This window comes from Castor canadensis, chromosome 13, assembly GCF_047511655.1.
Source record: "Castor canadensis chromosome 13, mCasCan1.hap1v2, whole genome shotgun sequence".
Lineage (NCBI taxonomy): Eukaryota > Metazoa > Chordata > Mammalia > Rodentia > Castoridae > Castor > Castor canadensis.
The window spans coordinates 10,117,118-10,144,894 of record NC_133398.1 but is presented as its reverse complement, the minus strand read 5'-3'; the positions used below and the strand labels follow the sequence as shown (position 1 = coordinate 10,144,894).

General features: G+C 41.6%; 1 protein-coding gene across 9 annotated transcripts in view; it reads right to left on the bottom strand.

Annotated features, from left to right (window-relative positions):
• The window catches only part of Mapkap1 (MAPK associated protein 1), a 236,359-nt gene that overhangs the window by 22,881 nt on the left and 185,701 nt on the right, over nucleotides 1-27,777 (bottom strand). For all 9 annotated transcript variants that reach the window (XM_074053192.1, XM_074053193.1, XM_074053197.1 and 6 more), the window contains 2 exons: nucleotides 16,942-17,082; nucleotides 1,543-1,680 (listed from right to left, as the gene is read on the bottom strand). In XM_074053192.1, coding sequence (XP_073909293.1) covers nucleotides 1,543-1,680; nucleotides 16,942-17,082 — 279 coding nt within the window. The remainder of the gene's footprint in view (nucleotides 1-1,542; nucleotides 1,681-16,941; nucleotides 17,083-27,777) is intronic.

The window sequence follows — 27,777 nt, the reverse complement described above, 5'->3', positions numbered from 1 at the left end:
TAGCTGGGTGTGTCACATCTGAATTTTCAGTGCCTGACTCACAGCCTTCCTGGGCACAGCGAGTACCTGGTGTGAGTGTGAGGGAAACCCATACCCTGCTTCTAGTTCTTTCTCTAACCACTCCAGCTCATCCCTCTGTGCAACATGCAGGTGATAGTCTTTCAATTCTCAGAGATATGGAGAAGTCATAAAATGGCACTCTTGAAAGCATACTCAGTTCTTGGGAAGAAAGATGCTACACCAATGACATCTTTTCTGCTGCCAAGCTAGAGTGAATAGGATTAGGAAGATAGTTATCTAAGGCAGAGGGAGTCCAGCAGCTTTGGGGTGTAGCCCCTTGGGGTGTAGCCCCAGAGCAGCAGACTCTTAAGCAGGTTCCTAAGGCCTTTTCTGGCAACCATTTTGCAGAATCAGAGCCTTCCTGGGACAATAGGGATGGCAGGAATGGGATGGGATGATCTTTTACTCCTTTCGTCTTATTCCACTAAATTCTCCCTCTTGTTATGCTTGGAGGCTGGGCTGAAAGGAGAGTATATAGCCCAGCACAGCTGGATTTGACAAAAAATTAAACACCTGCTCACATCTGAGGCCATGTGGCCTGCACCCAGTCTCTTCATACCCCTTGTTAGTTGGTATGACCTCAAAAGGGTCATACCCTGGCCTTTACATTTCTTATTGCTCCATTTATGCAATTATAATATTTGTTCTCAAATTTTCTGGACACTGAACATAGTAGATTAATTAACAAAAGTTAGATGCTCAGTATGTACCCTCAAGTTACCAAACCAGAACCTACTGGGGTGGGCTCTGGGTGACTGCATTTTAAACAGCTCCACAGGGAATGCTGAGATGCATCAGAGGTTGAGCACTGGCGTCTTCAAGTAGTCTCTTAGCAAATAATGAACGCTTATATAGTTTACACTTTTTCTTCTTCAGTGCTGTTTAAGTGTCACTTTTGCCCTTGATAGGACTGGAGTCCTAAAAATGATTAAGTGAGCAATCTAAATACTATACTCAATTACTTAACTGAAAAAATATAATATGCCCAAACTGTATCTACCTGGCTAATTTAAGAGGAGGAATGCAACCCAGCAGTGGTCTCTTGTGTGGGACCAGGCAGTGGCTGTCAATGATCTGGGGTTGCTGACACCTCCAACACGATGGCCACAGGATTCCTCCAGCTTTCCTCCATCTGGTGCAGAAGGAAAGCAGATCCAGGTCTGCCTGATCAAGTCCTCCAGATGGGAAGGGGAGTGGAGCACAAAGTGAAATGGAGCTCTTATGAGTGCGAATTCCCAGGAGAAATCTGCCTTGGAACCCTAGCCCCAGGGCGGGGTTGTGAGGTTCCTTGATGCCATCAAGACTGAACAGGCTCTGGGCACCATAACACAATCCGTTTGATTAAAAGAAATTTCTGGTAATGAATTAAACAGACCCAAGGAAGAAAGGACACAGTGGCAATATATTCTCTTGGCACCCCGCACACAGAGGAGAAGAGAGGGGGAAGAGAAAAAGAAGACATAAATAAAAGGGACTACTCACTGGGGCTTTTTTCTTCAGCAAGGTCACAGGCACAGAGCAGGTCAGAATCGATTGAGATGGGTTTCTGCTTAATCCAAAACTTAGTGCTGGCTTTCTGATTCGTAACAGGGTCTATCTCTACTTTGTCTCCAGAGATACCTGTAAGACCAAAAAAAAAGAAGCCATGAGAAGCAGAAGGTGTAAGTGATTTCAGTGTAATCATTTGACCTGCTGTATAAATCCAGAAATGGATGAACATTTGTTCTTTCTTAGGGCTTTAGAGAATGCCAGTGGCTTCTTATAATTAGAGACTCCAAAGGGCACATAAAAATTGCAGTCTGGCTTTTTGAATGGGTGAGGTGTGGGGGGATGTCAACTCAAAATTATATGTAAAGGTATTAGGAAACATGCTTTCTTAAATGTAGTAATAGATACAAATAACAGATACAATACAGAACTGACCTATATATTGTTAATTACATTTTTCTGCATTATAATGAAATAAACTGTAGTGTATAGGGTAATTTGAAAAGTAGCCTTTTTAAAAGAAGCTATGGAGTAGACAGATGAATACCACTTATGCCTGAATGGCTAAGGTACTAATGAAGAATTTCTGATCTGGAAAAATCTTACACTAAAAATGGGGAGAAGGGGATCTATCTCTTACCTTCTATGACACTAAATAATTATCTAAATTACATTTAGAGGAGTCACAGGAGGATTAAAGGGTCTTTTACACAAAAACTTCCAAGTTCAAGTCTTGTAGTCTGTTTTTAAGTCTATGGAGGTCACTCCTCTCTGCTGAGGGAGAGATTCAGCATTGGGTATGAGCTGAGCAACAAAGACTTTAAAGCAGGATGCTAGAATGTTAAACACTAGTGCTTCAGGTTTTATTTTCTGGGCTATAAAAGGCATATCATGCTGTACAGTGACTGGGAATAAAGGTGTTCACAGAATAAAGGTAGTGCAGGTATGGGAGGTGTCCTGGGGTAAGTGTGGACGTGCAGTGATTGCTCTCCGGACATTTCAGAGAAGACACTTCTCTGACATACTTTTCCTCTTTTACTGAAAATTGAGAAATTTACTCATGAAGTGAGGAAAAAAAAAAAACCAAAAACCAAACCAAACCCTTTAATAAGCTCTGTGGAGTGAGCCCCATACGGAACTTCAAAATTAATTAATTTTTAGGCCATAGTTTAAAGGTCAGGGTCAAAATGAAGGAAAAAAAAAAGACCAAAATGAAGTCAAGCTATAAGAAATAATTAAAACAATCAAAACTGTACATACTATAATAGAAAAGACAATAAGGATTAACATATTTTATCCTATGGATTACACTTTGAAATTCTGAATAAAATGTGAGAAAAATCAGTAAGCTGAAAGCAGATAAAAGCAACAGCTCAATTAATGCCCCTAACAAATCCCTAAAACCAATACACAGACACACACAACCACAGTGTGACAGAAAACTTAAAATGACAAAAAAAAAAAAAAAAAACAAACATAACCCTAATGGTTAGGCCTGGTACACCATTCATTCATTTCTATTTTATTTTATGCATAGATTAACTCCAGATCTCCGTAAGATGAAGGCAGAAGCCTATGTTCAGACGGATGAAGGCAGACTGCTGTCCTCAGAGAAGACCCTGAGTGATGGTTGCCTAATCCTGCTCATCATATGTGGTTTTCAGTAAAGATGAATACTGGTATTATTTTTATTAATTGAATTCTGGAGTTTACCATTACACATATTTCAGGAATATCATATTTCAATTAGGCATAATGTCTTAAGTCCAACTGATGTGGATGCTCAGGTCTAGACAATTTCATGAGGGAGAGAATGTATCAGGAGGCCAATTTTCTCACTTTTCACTTAAAATAGATTATGACTACCCAGTTACACTCTTGTTTCCAATTTATCATTAAATGTTAAAGATCTGGACATTTCTACAGTTCACTGAAAGAAGAAAAGTCCTTAAGCCATGAGTGTGTGTGTGTGATGTTTCCTTTCCTTACTCTGCTTATTTTGACATTTATAAAAGTCAAAACAAACACAGCAGAATAAATGTGCATAACTCTTATGTGGAAATAAACCCTGCCCCACATTCCTTTCTCAGAAAGAGAGGGGAAAAAACCATCACTGTAAAGAGATGGTTTAAAATTTTGTTCTATGGCCCTGTTACTCTTGATGCCACAGTCAGTCAATATTGTTAATGTACCTTGTTAATTTGATAGGATTTGTCAGGTAACTCCACTGGAAAATTATATAAAACTGTTCCAGATGAAAAGATGATAGTGACATGAATTAAAGTGATAGAACAATAGTGGAATATAAACCAGAAATGACACCCAAAGTGGCTGTTGATTTATTGCCATACTGAGTTTGGTTCTGGGCTCCCATGTATATTAGTGCTACAAATCTGGGTCCATTTAGCAGAGGGATGCTCATACATACATCACCAGCTTCTGCTCCAAGCCAAGGTCACTCCCCATTGCATCAATCTTTTCAACAAAGCCTACTTCACAAAGCAGGACTTTTGTAACCATCTCAGATGTAACAGTCTCTCATCCTCTTTCATCTTTCTTTTATCATGTAAAGTACACTTTAACTTCTATTATTTTTATCTGCAAATTGTTACTGTATAGTTCATCTATTACAGGCTATATCTCTGCATCAGTTGCCTAAACTCTCCTCAGCCACAGAACACTTTCCCAATGATACCGTTTCCTGGGGTTATTGTGCAGATGCTGTTCATAGAGGGGCATCCCAAGTCCGGGGCTTGGGCATGGAGATGTGGGAGATGCAATAAATAGGTTCAAGATGGACAGACAGGTGGAACACTAAACAACTGGTAAGTTCCATAAAAGATGCATGTAGACCAGATTTTTTTCTGAATTGAATCACATTTTCCCACTGACTTCTAGTTCCAGTGATACTTTATCTTCATTTTGGATTGATCTATAATTGGCAGAGGCTCCCAACACTTCACTTTTAAGTTTCTCGGCCCTGCAGGCTTTCAGTCAAGTAGTTAATGATCTGTAAAACTCTTGCCTGCCTCAAGGAGTCACTATTTAAAGGAACCTGCAGGAGAATCTTTCCTAATGGGAAAAATCCTTTGTACATTAAATAATCTTACTCAACTGAGATGTATCTGTTTCAGCTTCTTAAAGTTGAGCCTGAGGCCCCACAGGACCCTGCCTGTTCCTGCTGGACAAACAGCAGCATCTAGGCTGGGAGAGCCTGTGAGTCCTGGGCCAGAGCCCACCTTGTTGAGCACACCCAGAGCCCTTTTCTGAAGAGTCCTAGAATCCAGCCTGGAGACACACGCAAACCTCTGGGAGTCCCAGGTCTTCTTTTAGTTGGAAGGAATTAGTTTGCTGGAGGGAGATCAGTTAGGAGTTGGGAGTCTGACACAGTCCAGGGCAGGTACAGCAATGTTGGGGTGGGATGCTGGGCAGTGGGGGGAGGATGCTGTAGAAGCCAGGCTGGTGGGAACCTCAAATGGGGAGGAGGCTAAGCAAGGTGACTGTGACCCACTTGTTATTGCTGCCCCTTGATGATAAAGGGGAGGAAGTGAGTTAGGAAGAAGCAGAAGTAGCATTTTCTGGGATGGTGGAGCACTGCAATAAGAGTTCTGCTACTGGCATATTCTCTGCCACTCACTGCCCTCAAAGCCAAGACCCAGGCAAAGAGCACAGGTGAAACCTGGGCAGGCTCATTGCTGTCCTGACTAGCAGGTTCCAGAACCAGGAATCATTTGGAAGAGTTTTCTCCTCAGGCCCAACAGGTATGATGCTAACTACAGACACCATCATTAAGTGCCTACAACAGTTTTAATATAACTAATGTTAACTGGCACCAACTGTGTATACAAGGTTGTAAGTTCGTTGTGGACCCTGATTCAAGTCTCAGTCAGTCACTATTTAATAGGTGAGGAAACAGAAACACAGAAAGGCTGAGGAACTTGCCCAAGGTCAGCCAGTTTGTAAATGGCAAAGCTGGAATCTGAACGCAGGAAGGCTGGTCTGGGAAGTTGTCTCTCCTCCACCACTGGGCTTTGTGAGAACTGAGCTAGGTGTTTGACATAACATGCCCTCGCAGGGAAGGTGCTTGTCTGAGGTCAGAGAGCTCCGAAGTAGAAGAGCCATTCTTCTTTAAACCTAGAGCTGCCTGGTTCCCACGTCCTGGTTCTTTCCATGGGTCTGCATGGCCTCATCCACTTAAGTCAAGAAGATTTAATAGTTTTCACCAAGAGACAGGAAACAGTAAGATGTGCTGACAAAGGCACACATCTACTTCTGCTCATATGTGGCAAAGTAGAACTGGAAATCCAATCAACAGTATTCCTTTGAACTGCTGCGCATGGTTTTCCTTGGCTAAAGTCTTCCATAGCCTCTGAAGGAAAGGCAGAGGCACTCCTTAAAGTGTCGCTTATGCATTATCTTAAATAATTCAGATCATAAATGTACTTCTGGCTGTGTGTGATGGCACATATGCATTATCTTAAATAATTCAGATCATAAATGTACTTCTGGCTGTGTGTGATGGCACATGCCTATAATCCCAGCAGTATGGGAGACATAGGTAGGAAGATCATGGTCGTAAGCTGACCCCAGGCAAAAACTTGAGGCCCCATCTGAAAAATAACTAAAAGCAAAAAAGAGATAAGGGTGTGGCTCAAGTTGTAGAATGCCTGTCTAGTAAATGCAAGGTCTAAGTACTTAAAAAAGAAAAGAAAAGAAAAGAAAACATATTAAGGGAATCTGACTTTTGTTAAATGTGTATTTCTCCAAATTAAATGGCCAACAATCCAACCATGACAGAATACAATATAACTAGGAAAAATTATGTCTAAAGAAAGTTTGACTTGGAAAAATTTTTATGAGACATACTAAATGAAAAGGGCAGGAAAAATATAAGGGCTGGGAGTGTAGCTCAGTGGTAGAGCACTTGCCTAGCAGGTGCAAGGCACTAAGTTCCACCTATAGTACAGTAAAAAATTACAGAAAAGAGATCAAAAGGATATGTTCCAAACTGGTAACAGAGGTTAACTCTGGTTAGTGGGATTACTTTCTTTCCTACTCTGTATTTTTCCATAATAAAAATCTCATCAAAAATTAAAACAATCATTAGCCAGTGCCAGTGGCTCACTCCTGTAATCCTAGCTAGTTAGGAGGCTACAATTGGGAGGATCATGGTTCAAGGACACTCTGGGCAAAGAGTTCATGAGACTCTCCTATCTCTAAAATAACCATGGTGAAATGGACTGTAGGTATGGCTCAAATAGTAGAGTGCCTGCTTTGCAAGCTAGAAATCCTGAGTTCAAACCTGAGTACTACCAAAAAAAAAAAAATTTAAAGCAATCCATCCTTTTTGTTGTTGTTTTTGTTTTATAGTGTAAGGATCAAACCCAGAGCTTTATGCATACTGGGCAAGCACCCAATAATCATTTTAAAAGCTGACCTTTCTTTAGTTTCAATTTTAAAATTGTTTCCTTTCCCAGCTTTTAAAATGTGGGGAAGGATGAGTATACCAAATTCTGTAATGGATAATTATGAAAAAAGCCCTATATTGAAGAATACTTCCATCTAGCTGCTCTCAGCATCCAAGGGTCTGAGCTCTGCTATACCCAACCTGGTGGCTGTCAAAAATGGTGCCCAGCAGACTTCCCCCATCAGCCATGGCAGGTGAGGAGGAAGAGCACAGGGGCTGTCCTGGAATGGCCAGGGTCAGCCCTGGCCTTAGAAATGAGGGAGGTCATTTGTCTCCTTTACCAGCTCTCCTCCCTTTCCCACTTATCCATCGCCATCCGTCATGACCTTTTCATGCTCCCACTTTTGACAGCTTCCAGATACAGTGAGTCAAACTTCACTGGAAGCAAACTATCACACCAACTGTCAAAGGCAGAAAACACTGCCTGATTGCTGTCCTACATCAACGCCAGCACATAAATCCTTCCTTAACAAGACAGCTCAAAATAAACAAAACACAACTCTAATGTATATACAATTCTCCAGGGAAACTATTTGTCCAAGGCTTTAGAGTTGCCATGAGGGGGACCCTTGTCTGTCTTAACTAAGCAAAAGATTTCCATAAAAGGAAATTAGCAGGATATATAATTTTCTGCTAATGTAGAGGGAGTATCCCCTTTGGGAAGCCTCTGCAACAGGTCCTTCTGAATACGGAGGTTCTTTGAGTGCTTACAACACCTCTACCAGGAAGGCAGAATTAGCTCCTTTTATACTTAAGGGCAGCAGTACAGACAGGTGAGGGACAGGGACTTTGGAGTCAAATTGATACAAGATGGGTATGATAATAATACATACTTCATGGGCTTGTTTTGAGAAATAAGCAAAATAAGGCATGGAAAGTGCTTGGAACAGTGCCTGGTACACAGCTAGTGAAGACTGCTACTTCTATTGACTAATATTATCAGGAGTCAGGCACAAGGCTGAGGGATGTGGCACAGACCCAATAATGAGGATCAGGACTGGGGAATCTCAGGGAGTCACAGAAGGGGTGTGAACAAGGGCCTGCCTGGTCCTCAGCCTGGACACCTGGGACCTGCTCTACACCCCAGTCTTGGAAGCACCAGAACCCATAGGATTGTCCAGCTGTAGAGTTCAATGTGCCCATTCCTATAAATCCTCCCAATAAATTCTCATCACCAAGTGTCACTAGGCATGTCTGCACCCTCCATGAGTTCAATTCAGCATTAGGAAGAATTTTCTCAGACCTGGAGTTATAGAAACATTGATGTTGAAGAATGTTAATCCCACAAGGTTGCTACGTCACTAATTTGGACACATTCCCACTGAGGTTATTCTGGACAAAGAAACTAGTGAGCCTGAGTTCCTCTTTAAAATGGGGTAACTACAGTGCCAACTTCCAGTGTGTCATGAAGATGGAATGACATAGCACAGAAAACACACAGCATGCCCTGGCACATAGTAAGAGCTCAGTCATTACTCAAATTATTATTAAAGATGAACCCCAGAAGGGTTAAATGGTATACTAGCCCAGGATGAATCAAGTTAGTAAGCTGCAAAGGTAGGGTGAAGCCAAGGTCTAGCTAAGTCTAGTATGTGTGCGCACAAATCAGCTGTCTCCTATTGTCCCAGAGGAAAATGCTTGACTCTTATGAGGCATACCCTAGGAATCCTTAAGGCACACTTAAAATACCCCCTCTAAGAAACTAAAACAACACCCTGGCAAAAATTAGGACATTTAACATTCCATGTCTCAGTGTTTTCCTGAGTTACTATTTATTTGCTTAGACATTATAAACTGTGGCTCATTCATCATTTTACTATAAGTTTGAATCTATGACTACAAAAGCCACTGTTGTTAAATCCTGGAGTAGCTTTTTATACAATTCTAAAATCCTCTTGCCTTTAGGTCACCTAGAGCTTACAAAAGCCTGGAAAAGCCCCTGGGGAGTGCCATTGAACAACTCTTGGCCAGAGTGGATTTTGCTGAATATACACAGCCAATCGATAGCATCCACAGAGCAGTCAGGGAAGTCTCTGAAACTTGTCTGAATTTACACACAGGATCAGACACAGGCTGTTTGGGCTTAATGAGACCTCAGAGATCACCTAGTCTGGGACTTTGATTCTCCATATGAAGACACTGAGGCTCAGCGCTGGGATACAACTTGTCTGATGTTACCTATTAATGACAAGGCTGTAATCATAATTCATGTCTTCATACTACCAGGCCAGGACTTAAACAGGCTGGCTCTCCTACCACACATTGATCAAATGTATCACAGTATAAACAGCACCCTCTGGTAATATGGTAGGCACCCAAAACAAAGGACAAAATCAATTAAAATGAAGCTCAGGAGAACCTTACTTTCTTGAAATCAAGTGGGGTGTTGGTCCCAAATCACTGGTAATTAACTGGGAGTTAATTACCCCAAACTGTCAGAAAACCACAGCTAATCGGTGCCTGTTCTAAAATGTGATCAGTAAGTGACTTGGTGGCAGGCAACAGTGCCCCTGATCAGACCACTATCCTCAGCACTCAAACTAAGGGGTGGCATAAACATGTGTAAGTGTCCAACAGTGCTCAGCTCAGGGTGGGGCTTGCTAAAGAGGACCTAGGACCATTTAATCCTGGAAACTAAATTCTTTCTGCAGAGGAAGCAGGCAGATCACCACACTACATGCTCTATTGGTAAATGGGTGCCTCTGAGAGCTTAGGATGTCAGCTAGGAAGCAGAAAAGCCCTTTCCTAGGAGAATTTATCACACCACTAGTGGGGAAAGCCTGGATCTTCCCAGTATTTAGGTGATAAAGAGCATAGAATCTTGGGTGAACACTCAGGAATTGAGTTCTCAATTCCTCCTCAGTCACTCAATGAACCTGACACACTGTCATGAGTAACCCTAGATAACACTGGGGATTCTCAAAAGGGTGGTTCTGAGAGCAGGGAATTTGAGGGAGAAAGGCAGTTAGATAAAGCCCCTGGAGTTTCTGACATTTGCACTCAGGATTTTCCCTCAACCCAATCACTACATTCACACTAATGTAGTAATAAAGGAGTTTCTTGGAGGCAATCTGGAAAGTTCTGTCCTGCTATTTTATAAATTCATTAGTATTAAACTCAATTCCTAAATGTTGTTTCAGAAAATACTGCCATAATAGGGACAGAACAATCATTTAACAGAATTGTCATTCTCAAATTACTCAGTAGATCCAGGGATTGTAGGATGTAGTGTGATGCATGTCTTCCTGTGATCATTTTAGGGAGAATGCTATCTATCTCCTTAGTGTATAATGAAAGAGAAAATGGAAACACAGAGGAAGATCAGCCTCCCTCCTGAGAACATGCACTTCCAGGTCGTGTAATTACCTGAACTTTAATCTATAGGTACACATTGAAAACTAACAAGGGAAAATATTTTACTTACATAGCCACTCAGAACTTCTTTTAGTGTCAGAGTGAGCCTGAGAATTAATAAAGTCTAGGCAACAGTTGCTTGCCTTCACTCACTCAGTCTTGTGATAACATGGTTCTTGAGTTAGCATATTTTATATTAAAAACAGCACTGTAATAAAGTCTCCCTTTGAGTACCAGCTTCTAGTCATTGTCTAGAGGTTCAATAATAACTGTGTTCAGTACCAGATCTCCTCAGTGACACATGAAAGACTATAATGACAAATGATAAGGCAAAGGAAGTGAGGGTGTACAAATGGTACAACTATCAAATTACTTCTCAGCCTGGGACCCTGTGTCAGGGAAATCAGGTTCACCTGTCCAGCCAGTAAAAACAAGTGTGGGCAAAGAGATAAGTGATAAGAAAGCCCTTAAAATACTGTGAGGGTGTGCTTCCTAAACACCACAATTAAGAGAAGATTTTGAGTAGGGTGTGGCAGTGCATGCTTATAATCCCAGCATTTGGGAGGCTAAGGCAGGAGAACTGTGAGCTTGAGCCCAGCCTAAACTACATACTGAGACTCTGTCTCAAAAAAAAAAAAAAAAAGAAAAAAAAAAAAACCAAAACGTGGAGAGATTCTGAGCCAACAGATCTGGGATGAGGTCAGAGACTCAGATACATGTCAGAATTGGAATTATGTTTTGAGGTACCATGCAAATGAGAGACATTACCATGGTGATGTCTTGGCCCTCCCTACCTCCTTTTCTCCTTCCTTCCTTCCTCCCTCCTGATCGCAGCCTCCCAAGTAGCTAGACGTGCGCCACTGCATCCAGCTTGCCTTGTTTCTTGTATTGGTTTCTGTATAGCTTCCTGCCTCGTGCATTGTAATTCAGCTTCTGCCAGCCAACCAACAAATACTTATTAATAGTATACTATAGGTTTCTTAGATCATGGTTGGCATTCACCATCTGATCCTTTTCATTTCAATGTCTGCAAACCTACTTCCTCTACCAGTCTTGGGAATTTTGGGCAGCACCACATCTCAGTGCCTGCCTCCCTTAAGCTTAGGGACATAGGACCAAGCATCTGGAAGATGAAGATAATGTAAATCACCTCAACTTGGTATAAGCTCAGGCTCGGTCTGTGCTTAAAGAGCAGACAAAATGAAACATTCTAAGAATGTTTTAGAGAAATACAAGTGTGATGGCTTGTTTGGAAAGCTTTTCTGTTTGGTAGAGCAGGGGTGGCAAACAGATTTCAATTTAAGAACCAACTGTGTTCAGCTGATTGCTAGGGGTTGCTTACAGGGCTGCACAGGAAAGGGCTGTGAGAGCAGGTCTACACCCAGAGAGAAAGTGCAGTGACTGATTAACAGTGTCTACAGAGGAGTGGATGGTGATGTCCATCTCCAGAGCCAGGGAGGAGAGGGAAGGAAGTGTACAAGTTTTGGAACCTAGCCAGCTTAAAGTAATCACTTTCTTGTGAATGACAGGCATCTCTGGTGCAATGGACTAGATATACCACTGCATATTCTGCTGGACAAGGGGGAGAGAAGAGACTCAGTATACATGAAGGGTTAGTTATGTACCTGTAAACACTACATGCTTTTCATTCTCCACATCATTTCACAGACTCTTTCAAACCTGTTTTCTTAGTCATGAAATGGAACTACTATATCCATGTGCTCTGTGGACTAAATAAGACAACAGGGTGAAAGTTTATATACTGTTAATTGTCATAGAATTCCAGAGTACTAGCACAATTTTGACTTGCTTCCAAGGTATAATGCAGTAAGTAGTTCAGTTTGGGACTCAGCCTCAGCCTCAGATTTTGATTCCAGCTTCATTACTTATTAAACTTTTCGCTATACCCCAGTTTCTGCATATAAAAACGGGTGTGTATTATTTAATAAAATCTCTTCTTTCAGTTACCAGTGCATGTAAAGAGAGAGGTTATCAAATTGTCTAGTACATACTAAATATCTGATAATCAATAACTGTTTTTTTTTTTTTGGGTGGGATTGGGGTTTGAACTCAGTGGTCCCTACTTGCAAAGCAATAGGTTGATTGCTTAAGCCACATCTTCAGTCCATTTTGCTTTTGTTATTTTGGAGATGGGGTCTTGCAAACTTTTGCCTGGGCTGGCCTCGAACCAGGATCCTCCAGAGCTCAGTCTCCATAGTAGTTAGGATTATACTCGAGAGCCCCTGGCTGAACTCAGGAGGATTGTGGTTCAAAGCTAACTCCAGACAAATAGTTCACGGGACCCTATCTTGAAAAAACCATCACAAGAGAGGGCTGGTGGAGCGGCTCAAGGTGTAGGCTCTGAGTTCAAATCCCAGTATCTCAAAAAAAATTGTATTTGCTAATATTTTAAAAGATCTGGCCTTCACCACAGGTTTCATTAACAGAATCCATTAGTTTTTCAGTCACAGGAAGTCTGGTGGAAACTGGATTAAGTTTGGGTCATACAGATCAGAGTCTGAGTACCCATCCCTAACCTTCTTAGAAACAAATGGCAGCTGCCCCATCAGAAAATGCAGCTGCAGCAGCATGGCAGAGTCTGAGGAATCCCAGCCTCTGGTGCACACTCTTCTGTACCACAGTTGCATGGTGGCTTTCTGTGGACCCAATAGGGGTGCTGGGCAAATGCTGCACACAGATACTTACCACTTATAAAGACCTGCTATAGGAGCCATGTGAAATCTCTGCTCGGACACAGGATAGATGGGCTGAGGAGGCCATCCATCAGTGTCAAGAAAGATCTAAAGCACCTGGCTAGTCAGGTGAAATAGAATAAAGTATTTACTGATCTCAGAAGCAAACTGCTCACTTGAGCACTCATAAAGGGTATGTTATTTGCGGCCCTGAACTCTGAATCCAAGGAAAGAATGTCTGGATCGCTATGTGCAGGTGTTTGTTGTGAGAATGGAGGGGGGTTGTCATGTGCTTTGTAAGGACAGATAGTGAGTCTCAAGTTCCATACCTGACCTAATCTACCTGAGAAAATGAGCTTATTTATTCACTGCCTGATAAACACACATGGGCATGGTTTAACTGATTGTCACAAAATTCCTGAGGTGTAATCATGACATTTCTGTATTTAATACTAAAGACTGAACTTAAATTCCTGACAGAAATAAATGTTCTGACCCGACTGTTTTAGAAGCTCCCCAGAGCTGTGATTTTCCACCAGAGGGATCATGTATTCAGAGGTGTCTGGGAACTACTGCTCTGGGGAAAGTCACCTGCATCATTGGTACCATCCATCTCTACCTGACGGGTCTCCATTGTGGCTACAAGTGAGGCTCTGCCAGGAGAGCCACCACCTAATCTGAGTGATCTGTTTCAACACCTACAAGATGGGGGACTGGGAGAGATGGCAAAAGGCAAAATAAAAAATGATAGTCATGATAAATAACAACAACACTAAGATAAGCTACCATTTAGAATATAGCTTCATACTACTACTACTACTACTACTACTACTACTACTACTACTACTACTACTACTACTACAATCATCCCCATTTTACAAATGGCAAAAACTAAGATTGAAGAGGGAAGGGACTAGTCCACCGTAACCCTACAGGTCAATGTCAAGGAGGAATTTGAACCCAGTCCTAATGCACTGCAGAGCTTGGCTCCTTCATAGACCCCTTTTTTGTGTGTGTGTGTACTGGGGTTTGAACTCAGGGCCTTCACCTTGAGCCACTCCACCAGCCCTTTTTCGTGAAGGGTTTTTTCAAGATGGGGTCTCACAGAACTATTTGCCCAGGCTGGCTTCAAACCATGATCTCCCGATCTCTCCCTCCTGAGTAGTTAAGATTATAGGTGTGAGCCACTGGGCCCAGCTCATAGACTCTTTTGAGGTCTTTTTCCTTTGAATGAGTATGCATGTCAGAAGCCAGTGAATTGGTCTGTCTCTTGGAGAGAGGCACTGCTCCTCATACTGTGGAATAAACAGGATGGATTTGCCAATTATGCTTACAGGGAACATCCCTGCTTGAACCTCTGTCTTGATTGCAGTCAGGTTACTTACTGGACTTCTTAAGGCCCACTCAGAAAAAGCAGACCTTTTGCTACTAGGCAAGAATTGCAACCAAACACAAATGGGCTATCTTAGCAGCATTCTCATTTTAATAAACTTAATTAAAATGCATAAAAAAGCATGCAAATCACAAGTATATGTAAATGGACTTTTCCACAAAGTGTACTATAAGACAACCAGAATCCAGATCAAGAAACAGACCCTTCCAGCCTCCAGAAGTGCCCCCTTCTAGAGGTGGTGGCCACTATCTTCCTACAAGGTGAACACCATCATTACCCTTACACAGGATTATAAGGATTGTGTAAGTATATACTTTTTTTGTGTGTGTGCAGAGGACTGAACTGAGAGCCTCTTGCTAAGCAAGAGAGCTCTGCCACTGAGCTATCCTACCAAAGATCTTTTTTTTTTTTTAAGACAGGGTTTTGCTATGTATACTATGTTGGCCTGAAACTCCCTATCCTCTTGCCTCAGCCTCCCAAATGCTGGGGTTACAGGCATGTACCACCACATACAGCTATCTGGTTTCTTTTTGAGCAGTCTTATTATTTTATTTCTGTGACAGACCAGGAAAAATATTCCTTGGGTAAATAACACTCAGCAACTGTATGTTTTAAAAATCAACATTAAATAAGCAATTTTATCACTTTAGATATATAGTTTTGTTTTTTTTCCTCTGTGTGTGTGTGTGTGTGTGTGTGTGTGTAAAATGACAAGTATAGAAAGAGGGAAAAAAGTAGGCTCTATGTTTTGGTTCAAGGTTACCAAGTATCTATGCAGTCTGCTAGACTAAATAGGTCTGTTAGAATCACCATCACCCTAGTACTTAAAGTTCTTTTTCTCTGTGTGTGTGTGTGTGTGTGTGTGTCTATGGTACTGAGGGTGGAACCCAGGGCCTTCACAGGCTAAGCATACACTCTACCACTGGGCTATACCCCCAACACTCCAGCAGCTACTATTTACCAAGCACTTGGTATACACCAGGAACCTTTCCAAGTACTCTGCACGTGCTGTGACATTTCATCCTTGTAATTACTCCAGGAGATAGGAACTGTTATTATCTTTATTTTACAGATGGGGAAATTGGGGCTCTGAATCACTTGCTCATGGTGATGCAGAAGAGAAGTGAGCAAGGGCTAGAGCCAGGCTTCTGACTACTGAGCCAGTCTTTCCGTGCACCCCCACACGACCTCCTCTTTACACAGGCTTACCAACTGCCAGGTCTGAGCCAAGGGCCTTATGTGCAGTGCCTTCCTTGCTCCCCACAGCAATTCCTGGAAGTTGGTACTACTGTTATTCTCACCTAAACAGGATAGAAGGCTCAGAAAGATGAAGACACTTGCTTTAGGTTCTATTTAGGTTCTCAATATTGATAGAGCCACAATTTTAGCCATCAGGGTTCATTTGCCCATCTCTTAACAATGAAGTGTAATGTCAGCACACTGAAAGTTCCTGTCAATAATTGGGAAGGAATATTTGAGAAAATATTTGAGGTTTATTACATCTTAGTCAGATTCAGACTAATGCCAACAATAGAAAAGATTTCATTATGATAAACAAAGCATTTGTGAGAAATGTAAAACTAGCCAGCCCTATAGTTAGAATTAAACTTCCTCCCCTTATGCAACAGGCAAGCAAAGCCCAGTGTGGCAAAGTTGGGTACAATTCAGCTCCCTGCCTGCGTGAGCCTGGAATCCTGCCAGCTCCTTTTCTCCCTACACGTGGAAACCTTTGTTAGGGCAGATAAGCTGGTCAGAAAAGGTGGATACCACCACTAGCCCCTATGTGAGAGCCTGTCTCTCTGCTCTTCATTTACTTTCTCTGTTGGACAGGACAGTAAAAATAGCTTTCCTACCTTTTAGGTAGGAAAGTAGTACATGTAAAGCCCTTGACACAGTAACTAATATACAGTGGAGGCCTAGAAAGGCAGCCACGATGATGGTGATGATGATGGCAAAGTACTAATATTATGTTGACTAGTAAGGACACTTGTTCTACTCCTGTTAAGTAAAAACAGAAATTTCGCATTTAATTGGAACAAATCAACCCCAAATATTAGTTGAAAGTTAGTTCCAGATTATCTAGTGAGGATCCAAATAGAACCTCTGAGATCATTAAAAAGCTTCTTGAACGAATAAGCAACGAGCTTGGTCAGTAAGAAAGTCAAGTGGCAAAGCTCTATGCAGCAGTTCTAAGGAGAGCATGTGTGGGAATTACTGAATGAGAAGACTCACGGAACTTCACAGAAGTCAATCGGTTTGAAGAGTCTCAAGTTAGTTCTATTTCTAATCTCTGCTTCATAAAGACAAGATAGAACGCTCAGGTGGGGAAAAGGATGTACTTTAAATTTCATCGTTTTAACATTTCTTTAGAAAACAGATCACTGTTAGCCATTAAGGTCATATAAAAGTTGCATGCTGCTTCTCTCCCTATTTCTGCATCGACTACTGATATAAAGAGTTCGGCTCATCACTGTTCGTGCACTTACCTAACTGTACGTCGGTAGTGAATCGCAGTCTGTGGATCATGCTGACTTTGAATGACTTGTAATGGTGGCTGCTAAGCATATCCTGTACTGTAGCTATGTCAATTTGTGAATCCTCCTCAAAAACCCCGTCTGCCCTTGAACCTGGGGAGGAAAAAAGCAGTTTAGCACATAAAGATACATGAGGCTTGGCAAATGGTGTCTGCTTAAAATGCTTTGGGATAAATTAAAATACTATGGGCTATTTAATTTGGAGAAGAAAAGGCTGAGCGATGACTTAATAATGCCATTCCAGTAAACACAGTAGTGACATATTAATCATTTAACAATTAATCCCACAAACACTGTCTATGCCATGGCAGGCCCTTGGCTGGGCAGTAGGGATGGAGAAAGGACAGAAAAATCCCTGCTGGCTCTCAGCAAGCAGCTCCATATCCACAGGAATCAGTCAAAATCACAAGGTGTAGGTGGCCGACCTTCTTGTTTCCCTTCCAGATCAGAGGAGTGATCCCTGTTCCTTCTGAAATTCCCAAACCATCTGGTCAACAGCTTCCTGGCCTGACTCCCCACCCTCAACTGGCCTTCAGGCCACCAGGCTCCCTGTGCAATCCAGACACCAGCAACCTTTCTGATTCATCTTTCCAAAGGTCTGCTCACTCATTCACTCGGCACGTGCTGGTGAGAGCCTTGTACATGCTAAGCGCCCTGCTATGCGACGAGGAAGACAAACAGGGAGCTGAATGACATACTTTTTTTTTGTCCCCAGTCAAGCAATCTCAGCAGCCCATAATCTGGATTTTCCAATCTACTTTGTTCCCTCTCATAATGTCTTCTGTCAACTCCTCCCAACTCCTCAGACTGTGCACAGGTCCAGGGGCTTCTTACTGCTAGGCCCTTGCTCATGTGGTACCCTCAGCTTATACTATTCCCTCCACCCTCACCCTAGATCTGTCAAAATCCGTTCCTATCCCAGGTTGGCACAAACTCCCTCTCCTCCCTGGCACCTCTACTGATGGTTCTGACTGGCAGTGAGTATCGTAACGGTTGGTGTGCTTTGAACCCTTGAGCCAGGGAGACCTGGGTTCAACTGCCAGCTCTCCTTCTAACTGGCTGTGTGATCTTGTTGGGCAAATGACTTTATCTCGCTGAACTTGTTTTTGACACTCACAAAAATGTCAAAATTTTTGAATCAAATATATAATATGCTTAATAAATAGCAGCTGTGACGATTTGCATTCAGTGGTAAGAGGATCATATTCAGCCTTACCTGAGAACTGTTTGGTGGTTGCTTTGTCCTAATATGAAAGCCTTCTGCAGGGCAGCAAAGTTTCTTGTTTATCTTTATATCTTCTCCTGCATGCAGTACAGGCAACTGGTATATACTCACTAATTTTTTTTTTTTTTCAATTGGAGTTTGAACTCAGAGGATTCAGCTTGCTAGGCAGGTGCTAGCTACGTAAGCCATCCCCTGTTCCTTTAGTTATTTTTCAGATAGGGTCTCACTTTTTGCCTGTGCTGGCCTGGACTATGATTCTCTTACCTGTACCTCCCATGTAGCTGGAATAACAGACATGTACCACCATGCTCAGCTTTTTTCTTTTTGTGATACTGGAGTTTGAATTCAGGGCCTCATGCTTACTATGCCTTACCGCTTGAGCCACTCTGCCAGCCGTTTTGTGTTGGGTATTTTCGAGATAGGGGCTCACAAACTATTTGCCTTGGCTGGCTTCAAATCACGATCCTCCTGATCTCTGCCTCCCGAGTAGCCAGGATTATAGGTGTAAGCCTCTATGCCCATCCTAAATCTTACTAAATAACTAACTAGTATATATGAACACTACTCTGTGTCAGGCATGGTGTTAAGCACTTTTTCACTGCATTGAAGCCTCTCATGATAACCTGGTAGGTCCTAGAAGTTTCTATCTTATATGGGTGAGGAACTCAAGGACTTGGGAGGATAAATGACATCCCAAGGGTTTACTAAGCAAAGCAAAACATACACATTGTTACTTAGAGTCTGAAATGTGGACTTCTGAGGTATAGTTGCTGGTGTCATTTGGGGCTGAGGGGAGCACCTATCTGGCAGAGACCAAGAAAAGAGGGGGTCCTAGGCCCTGTGCTGGGCACCTAGTTCCACAAAACTCAGAGAACTCCTTGGACAGAGTTTGGGGAACAGAAAACTCTAGATCTGGGTGTCAACTGAAAAACTGTTACATAACTGGTAGCCTAACATTACATGCTTTTCACTGCCTATAGCACAAGCTTTTCAAGATGGTCTCTTGCTTTCACATTGATTTATTAGGCACTATATGTCCTATTTGCAAACACTAAGGTTATTCACACCTTGGACAACCTTAGCACTTACAATAGGCCTTGCTTTTGTTAAGGCTGTGAGAGGCCTCTGACAGAATCCTATCTGGGAGCATCCTGCATAGGCCATCCTCCTGCCCAGCTCACCCTTCTCCCTATTTCACTCCCTCCTGGTCACCTCTCTATTCCTCCTGAAGAGATTAGCTCTAGTAAGCTCCAGCAAAGCCTTCCCTGACCCCAGACCCCCAAGTTTAGCTTTGCTTCTTTAGTCACTGCACCCTGCATCTTCCTTCAGATGTTACCACACTAGACTGAAAACCCCAGGCAGGCATAGTGATGCTGTTCCTACCACTGTATCCCAGACCCTGCAGTGCTACTGTGCAGAGGAGAAAGCAAGAGTGCAATAAAAACTACTGGATAGACACCAGGTTCCATACCCACAGGAAGGTGAGCATCAGAGAAGCAGGGGCTTACTCAACACCACAATGCTTCACCCCTGCAAGGGTCTCTGGGTAACCCATTTTCTTTCTTTGCGACACCCATGATTTTGGACAGAGGTGCTATAATCACAGTCACAATCATCTCCTGGGTAATGTCCACATCGGAATGACAGGCTGGTTAGGAGGAGAGTTCAGAATAATCATCCATTTGCCAAAATGTGTTTATTTCTACTTTAGAACTTTTTATATATGAGAGAATTACAGAGAATTTTAATAAAATATCACAATCCTTTAATGTTTTAAAAGTCATTTAAAGCCATCTTTTCTGTGCCATTATTACATATAACTTAGCTCTGAGCTCCAGAATGTCTGTTCTCTTTACTAATTAGTATTTGCTAAATATTGCAGGTATTTGATTTGGAAAGAGGTAACAGCTCATTATGCTAAAATGCCAATTACTAAAAAAAAAAAAAAAACCCACACACATACTTAAGATTTTTACATTTTATGATGTTGGATTAAAACCAATTTAAAAATGACTATAACGTGACATATAATTTTACTGAGCAATTTCAATGCCAGCTGCTAATAAAGCATCTTAGCTGTAAATGATAATTCAGATGCTTTTAGATAAAGTGGTGCATAAATATGGCTGGGAATTGATTTAGCTTCTTACAGAAGCTACTGAAGAATGACATATTTTGTTTAATACACCAGCTAATGTAGTCCTAAAAGCTCAAACAAGTGCCAGTTTTTACTACTAAATTTGCTGTGGGAGATTAATGAAAACTTTATATTTTCTGAAATGTTAATAATGGGCAGATGAGATGATAGGATTTTAGTAGAGGTCTTAAAACTATGGAATAACCAGCAAGGCTTGTCAATTTCGTTATATTAATTTTGTTCAAGACTTACATAGCTGGAGCTGGCTCAACACACTAATGCATTGTGCATTGACCTTCTACTCTCTGCCAGTATAAATTCATATCTCATTTGGGGATTTAAGTCCCCCATAGTTGGGTGAGTTCGGAGCTTGCCCCTGCTGACAGGGGCATGTTTGCTTTTAAGATCAGAAGGGCAACAGCACCTGGGGGAGCATGGAAGGAGTTGTCCTGCACTCCCTCCAGTTCAAACTGCTCACTCCAGCGCAGGCTAGCTGCTGAATGGAGCAACTGTTGGTCTCCAGTGCCATTTCTCAAGTAAGCCCAGGAGCACAGCTGCTCAGAGGGGCTTGTTTGGTTGTACCTGCACCTTGCAACCACTTCTCCTCATGCTAGCACCAGGCTAGACTACTCCCACAGGAGGGGAGTGGTGGGGTCAAGGCAGGACTCCTGATCTTGGGAGCATACAATCCAGCTACAGAACACAAAGAAAACAGGACAAGGGAGAGAGAAGTGCCCAATGAATGGTGTATATAATTGACAATACCTAAAGACAAGTATTAGAAGCAAAACATTAGATCAAAAGCATGCTTTTGGACCAGCAAAGTCCTATGACTTGGTGTGTATACCTTTAATGTTTGTATACTTCTGGTAACAGTGAACCCAACCACACATGAAACATGATTGGCACAGCACCATTTGGATATTAAAATTATTACTGTACTATGAACTTCACACTAAAAAACCTTTTATTCAAGAGAAGGTATTTTATCTTCTGAAAGTGCAAAGCAGAGAGAACCACAATGTCTTAAAAATAAACATAAAACCCCAAAGCCCCTTTTCCCATGTCATGAATTTAACTGAAATATAACCCTTTGGTATGTTGTTAAATTAGCAATTAAAAAGGTCACAAGGAATTAAATGAAACAAAAGTCACACTGCGTTCATCTACATTAATGCTGAACTGGGTCTCCTTGTGAATGACAAGATAAACTGTAATGGTGCCTTCAAAGACTTCACAATGTATTTTGTCAAAGTCGGGAGTGTTAATGTCTCTATGTGCCATGGGTTACCATAATGTATTGTGTCAAAACGCTTGAGCTGCAATAACTCAAAGATGTACTGTGATAGATCAAATTTTGGGGTGGAGCTTAATAGTGACTTGAGCACCAGAGCTCAAATGGACTGACAACAAAGCCTTGGAAGAAAGACAGAGAATTTATTTGTAACGTGGAGAGGTCCGAGGGACAAGCAGAGAATTCAAGAGGGGGAGCAGCTTAGTTTTTTCTAGAGTGAAAAATCAGGAAGGAGGAATTAAAGAATAAAGCCTGTCTTAGGGGAAAGATGGCCAAATCTGGCTAGTCAGGGAGGGTAAAGGGAAACAGAGAGGAGGTGAGCAAGGAGGCAGGCAATTCTAGGGCCTGTAGCAATGAAAGAGGGAAGTGGTGCTGTGAGACAACCCAGGGTTGGGGGTGACCTTGGGACTTAAAAACATTAAATACAACACCATATAGAATTCAAAGGTGTGGATTCAAATCCTAATTCTGATACTAAGGGTCAAGACTGGGTCAAAACCTTGCCCAAGTCTACTGTTAGGAAAGGCAGAGCTGGAACAGACCTACTGACTCTGAAGTCCCTGTTCCTTCACTGCTGCTTCCTCTTCCCCTTTCTACCAGTGGTGCTGAGGGCCATTCCTGCCCTGCCTATCTCCTTACCTCCTACAAGCAATGGCAAAGCAAAAGAATGTGGACCTAAGCAAGAGTAAACTCTAACAGTGATTCCCAAAGTACAGTTGAGGACCCACCGTGGGGGGCAGCCCAAAGTTTCCTTTGGTGGCCCATAGTCTCAATACTGTTTTCATAATGAAAGGGGCTGGTAGAGTGGTTCAAGCGATAGAGTACCTGCCCCGCAAGCATGAGGCCCTGAGATCAAACCTCAATACTGCCAAAAGAAAAACGAATAATTAAAAAAGACATCATTTGCCTTTTTCATGCCTATTCTTTTCAAGTGCACAAAGCAATAAAAAGTTCTGATTTCAAATTATAACTAACCTTTAAGAAATTGTTACTTGAGTTTTGGTATAATAATGAAAATCAGTATCAATAACTATCTGAAAAGCCTAGGAAATACTTCCCCTCGTTCGCTAACGTATATGCGTCAGGACAAATTTTCTTCATATACTTCAACCAAAACAATGTGCTGCAGCAGGTGGAATGCAGAAGCAGGCATGAAAATCTAGTGCCTTCTATAACCCAGACACAGAAATTTGTGAAACATAAAACAGCGTTACTCTTTTCATTAAAAATTTTAAAGAAAATCATTATTTTTCATAAAAATTTATTATTTATGCCATCATGTGATGGATTATTTTCCAATGAATTAATAAACATTAGTACATTTTCAGTTTTTTTCCTAATAAAATAAAAACAGCTGAATATGTACAGAAAAAGAATAAAACCCATTAAAATTGCTTAAAAAGGGAAGGGGGATAAAAAAAAGAGAAAAAGTAACAGAGGGGGTGAATTTGATCAAAGTACATTACATGCACATATGGAAATATCACAAGAAACCCCTTTATATAATTAATGTATGATTAAAAAAGAGTAAGAAATCTTCCAAAACAAAACAAATAAATAAATATAACCTGATGAATAAAAGTTCTTTATAACCTCTAATGATTTTTTTTTTTTTAGCCAGGTGGCCTTTGCCTATAATTCCAGCACCTGGAGTCTAAGGCAGGAGGATTGAGAGTTCAAGGCCAGTATGGACTACACATTGAGCTTCAGGTCAACCCAGGCTACATAGCAAGACCCTGTCTCAAGAAAAGACAAAAACAAAAACAAAAAATAAATAACAATCCCCCGCCACCTTTTTTGGTGCTGGGGATTGAACCCAGGGCCTTGCACAGGTTTAAACACATATTCTACCACTGAGCTAACCACTAGCCCCACCTCAGTAACTTTTAAGCGTGTAATAGGATCCTACTGCCAAAAAGTTTGAGATCTGTTGACTTGATTGATTATATTGCCATGGTTTTTCATTGTCCCTGGGTGTCCATTTGGAAAACCATGATGGGACACAAAAGTGAAGTTAAAGCTGTGTATATGTGTTGCAAATGATAACAAACACAGCTGGAAAGCTTGCACAGATATTTTAAGAGTAACAGGTTTGCTGTCAGTGATGAGACCAATGCTAATTACAACAAATACTGTGGCATACTTTAAAAAGCATTTTCATGCATGTGATTTCATCGAACTGAAGGAGACAATTAGAGGTACATGACTTTCTTTCAAATAAGTAGGCACTAATCATTAAATCAAAGCTCAGATGAGTTTACTGTATATTATGGGCAGATATCCTGTAATCACCTATATAAACTGCACGGGATTTTAAAAAAATCATCTGATGTTTCAATGACTCTTAGACCAAGTCTAAAAGGCCCTATCTAATCTAAGCAACTTTAGTCTCCTTGTGCCAACTCTACAACTTACCCAGGTCAATGGCCTCTGTTACATTCTCACCTTTCAACTCCCTGTAGTGACCATGTCTTCCAATGTAGAAAGTTACCCAGTACCTACACAGGCCAGGTGCTGTGCCAGTGCTTTAGGAATATAGGAGGAGTTAGGATTTTCAAATGATTGGGGAGGGGGGCAGGCAATCCACCAAGCAATAGCATGGGAAAAACATGAAGCACAGGAAAGGTGGACATGAACATAGGGAATAGCAAGTGTTTGCTTTTGGCTAGAGCAGAGTGTGAAGGGGAGTTGTGGAAAATAAGATGGGGTGGGGTGGGGGGAGAAGCTCTATAAAGGCAATATTCAGCTCAGGCCCTAACACAATAAAATACTGCTGTACAAGGAGCTGACCGAATAAAAGGAAAACAAACCCACTTCCACTCTACTGTGTAGAAGACTTAATGTGATATGCCATATAAAACCATCCGTTTCAGTCAAGCTGGACTGTGCTCTGGTTAGCCCACCTGGCCAGGACATCCTTTCCACTTTAAAAAATGAATATACTTCAAGGTCCAGTCCAAATGGATCTGATCCCTCTCCTGAAACCTGTGGCCTTCTGGGAAAGGCTCTCATGGTGAGTCGCTAACATAAGTGTCTGTGGTCTCCTATAGATATAGGAGCTCCTTGTAGGCAGGAAAATTCCATCTTACATAGCACACTGTCACACAGTAAATGTTCAATAAATGCTGCCAGTAGAACTAATGAAGTGTGATGCAACAATAAACTTTGATCAGTGATGTTTTATGATAACCATAACAGTACCTGAGGTTTATATATCATCCCTTGGTTTTACCTTGGTTAACAGAACCTAACATATCATTCAGACTCTTCAATAGATTGGCTGTGATAAGAACAGGGATTCTTGTCACAACAACAGTTAACATTTACTGAGTACTTATTACGTGCCAGAAACTACATGCTCAGCACATTAAATATATTATCTCATTTCATTTCCCCAATGCCCTTTTATGTTGGATAGTACCTTCTATACAAGCAAGAAAAATAAGGCACAGAACAGAACGGCATACTGCTATTGCAGTTATATAATTAGTACAAACCAGGAACTGAATCCAGGTTTGTTTAATTCCAAAACTGCCCTTGACCACCACAGAACCCCTAAAGGTAAACATGTTGCGTTAGTGGGCCAGGCCATAGCAGTATCTAAGTAGAACACAAACATGCCTGGCCTTGCCAGAACAAAGGAACGAGGGACAAAACTGAACTGCCTCACTTTTTCAGTGAGATCAAACCTGCATGCATAAGTGAATCATGGAGAAAAACTCTTCCTTAGCTCTCTGTATCCATCAAATATCCGCCCCTTCCCCAGGCCATTTGAGTCCCCAAAGTCTCATAAGCCCAAAGCTTCTCTTCTATTAAACACTTCCCTTCAGCTACAAGTCATTTTTGCTGGTCTCTTAAAAAAAAAAAAAAAAAAGATCAATAGTTGATATACTATCACACACATACACAGAGGACGCAGCCTGCTACAGTAATCTGTTTAAAGTCATCAGGATCACACAGTAGGATATATTCTTCACTAGAATCTGCCGTGTACATCCTGACAACCAGGGCAGGGATCCTTGCTGTCCCAGTGCTTAACTGCTTTAACTCTTGGAGTCAGAGCCACCTGGCTGGAGAACTTTCCACATGGAGATTTCAGACCTCCATCAATAAATCAAGGTAATCTTGCTTTATGAGGTGGTAAGAAACAGTTTAAGGACTGTAGAATTTCTGAAGAAGAACAGATCATGGAAGGGGCCTTTTAAACCTGCCTATCTGTTAGGCTCATCTTTCAGCACATTCAAACTCCTTCTTTTCTCAAGGCCTTTGGATGAGCAGTCTTTTGGCTAGGAACATTTGTCTCTTACTCATTATTTGACTAACTCATCTTTTTCCTCAAGGAAGCCTTGTCCAACTATTCCCACCACTGGCTCTAGCCCCTTGCTATTCACTCTTTCACCTTTGCAGCACTGATCATGATTGTAGGCTCCATGATGATAGGGCTGGCTGGCACCAGCACAGTGGATGGCCCACAGGAGGGCTCCAATGTCAGTGTCTGGGGACAAATGAACAAATATGTATCTAAAGGATGGAATACAACTATTTAAGGAGATGGATAAATGGTTCATTTATAGGTTTGCTTGGAAGTCAGGCTGACAGAATTCTCATCATTTCTTTTTCCTCCAATATTCCCACTCAAAGAACAAGAAAAGCAGGTTCTAAGAAACCTGGCATTTTTGACAATTTATATGGAAAAATACTTAAGACCTGTAACATCTGATCAATACTGAAGCATGCCTCTCTCTGATTCCAGAATCGAGGAATAAGGGCATACATGCTGGAAGAACCCCACCTTCCATGCAGTCACTGTGGAAATGTCACTTGATGCATTACTAAATCATTTATTAGTCAGTGGCAGCAGGGTGGATCCTGGGGCCAGAAGCCTACTGAAGGAATGCAAATCTCTTTGCCCTCACTTACAGCCCAGACAGAGTTTGAGGCTCGTCAAACATGTTTCCTTACAGTTCTAATGTACCAGTGTATCGCTTAATGAAAGTTCTTAATTGTAATTCAATTAATTACATACACAGAGTCCCCAATTACATTTTCCAATAAGACATTGGCTGTGGTACAGGTCTAAATGCACTTAACCAATTTTAATATATTAAGACCAATTTCCCTTGAATACTAATTAGTACTTAATGATAAAATGAAAAGGGGGGAACTTCTGAGAAAGGGGGAAGAGTGAGAAATCAGCTCACATAACATAATTCAGGCACTCATCACTGAAGTAGGTGTGGACGGGGCACAAGTTTGCTTCTCGTGCAGATCAGCACAGCCTTTTGTCTCAACAGAGCTCAGGGGAAGTCTAAGATGCTAGGGGAGGAATTAGAGAGAGGGAAGAGGCCACATATGCTTAGACTGGTGACACTGTCTGTGATGGGTGCCCTCGGGCATGCAGACACTTAGTGACAGCGAACTCCTGTATAGTGCATTGCAGTTCCTTGTTTCAATAGTTTAATCCTCACCTCAGCCCCAATGGTAGGGATTACCACCACATTTGACAAATGTAGAAACGAGGCTCACAAAGGAGGATTTGTCCATGGTGACATGGTGACACCAAACATCTCACTTTCCCCCTACACACACTGCCAACCAGTCCATATTAACCAGAGAGCAAGAGTAGACACAGGTTTTCTGGGATAATATTTCTGTTTCATCTAAATTCTTAATGTGCAGGGAGCTATCATGCAATATCAACTTGAAAAAAAAAACCAAAACCTTATTCCTATAGAAAATTCCTTAGTTAACACCTGCCCCCAAGCCAGACAAGAAACTGCCTTTCAGCAATAACTCAACCTAAAATATGTACAGCAAACATCACAAGTCATTTCTATTTGTAAATAGAGTTTATTTGCATGATCACATTTTCTTTTGTATTTGAAGAGTGCAGTTGTGGTCTAATAAAAAGAGGTTTAAAGCCCTGGTGTTCAAGTCACATGACAGAAATTGGAGAGATCAGTAATTTGTAACTGAAGAAAGCAAAGCCTCAGAGCAGGAGGAACCACCAGGGAGTCTCCAGGCCTGGCACAGAGCCGGAGCACAAGCAGCAGGAGGAACTGGCCTATTACGAATAAGTATCACAAAAGAGTTCTGGAAACATACCAGGGTATGCAAATCTCTTTCTCTGGG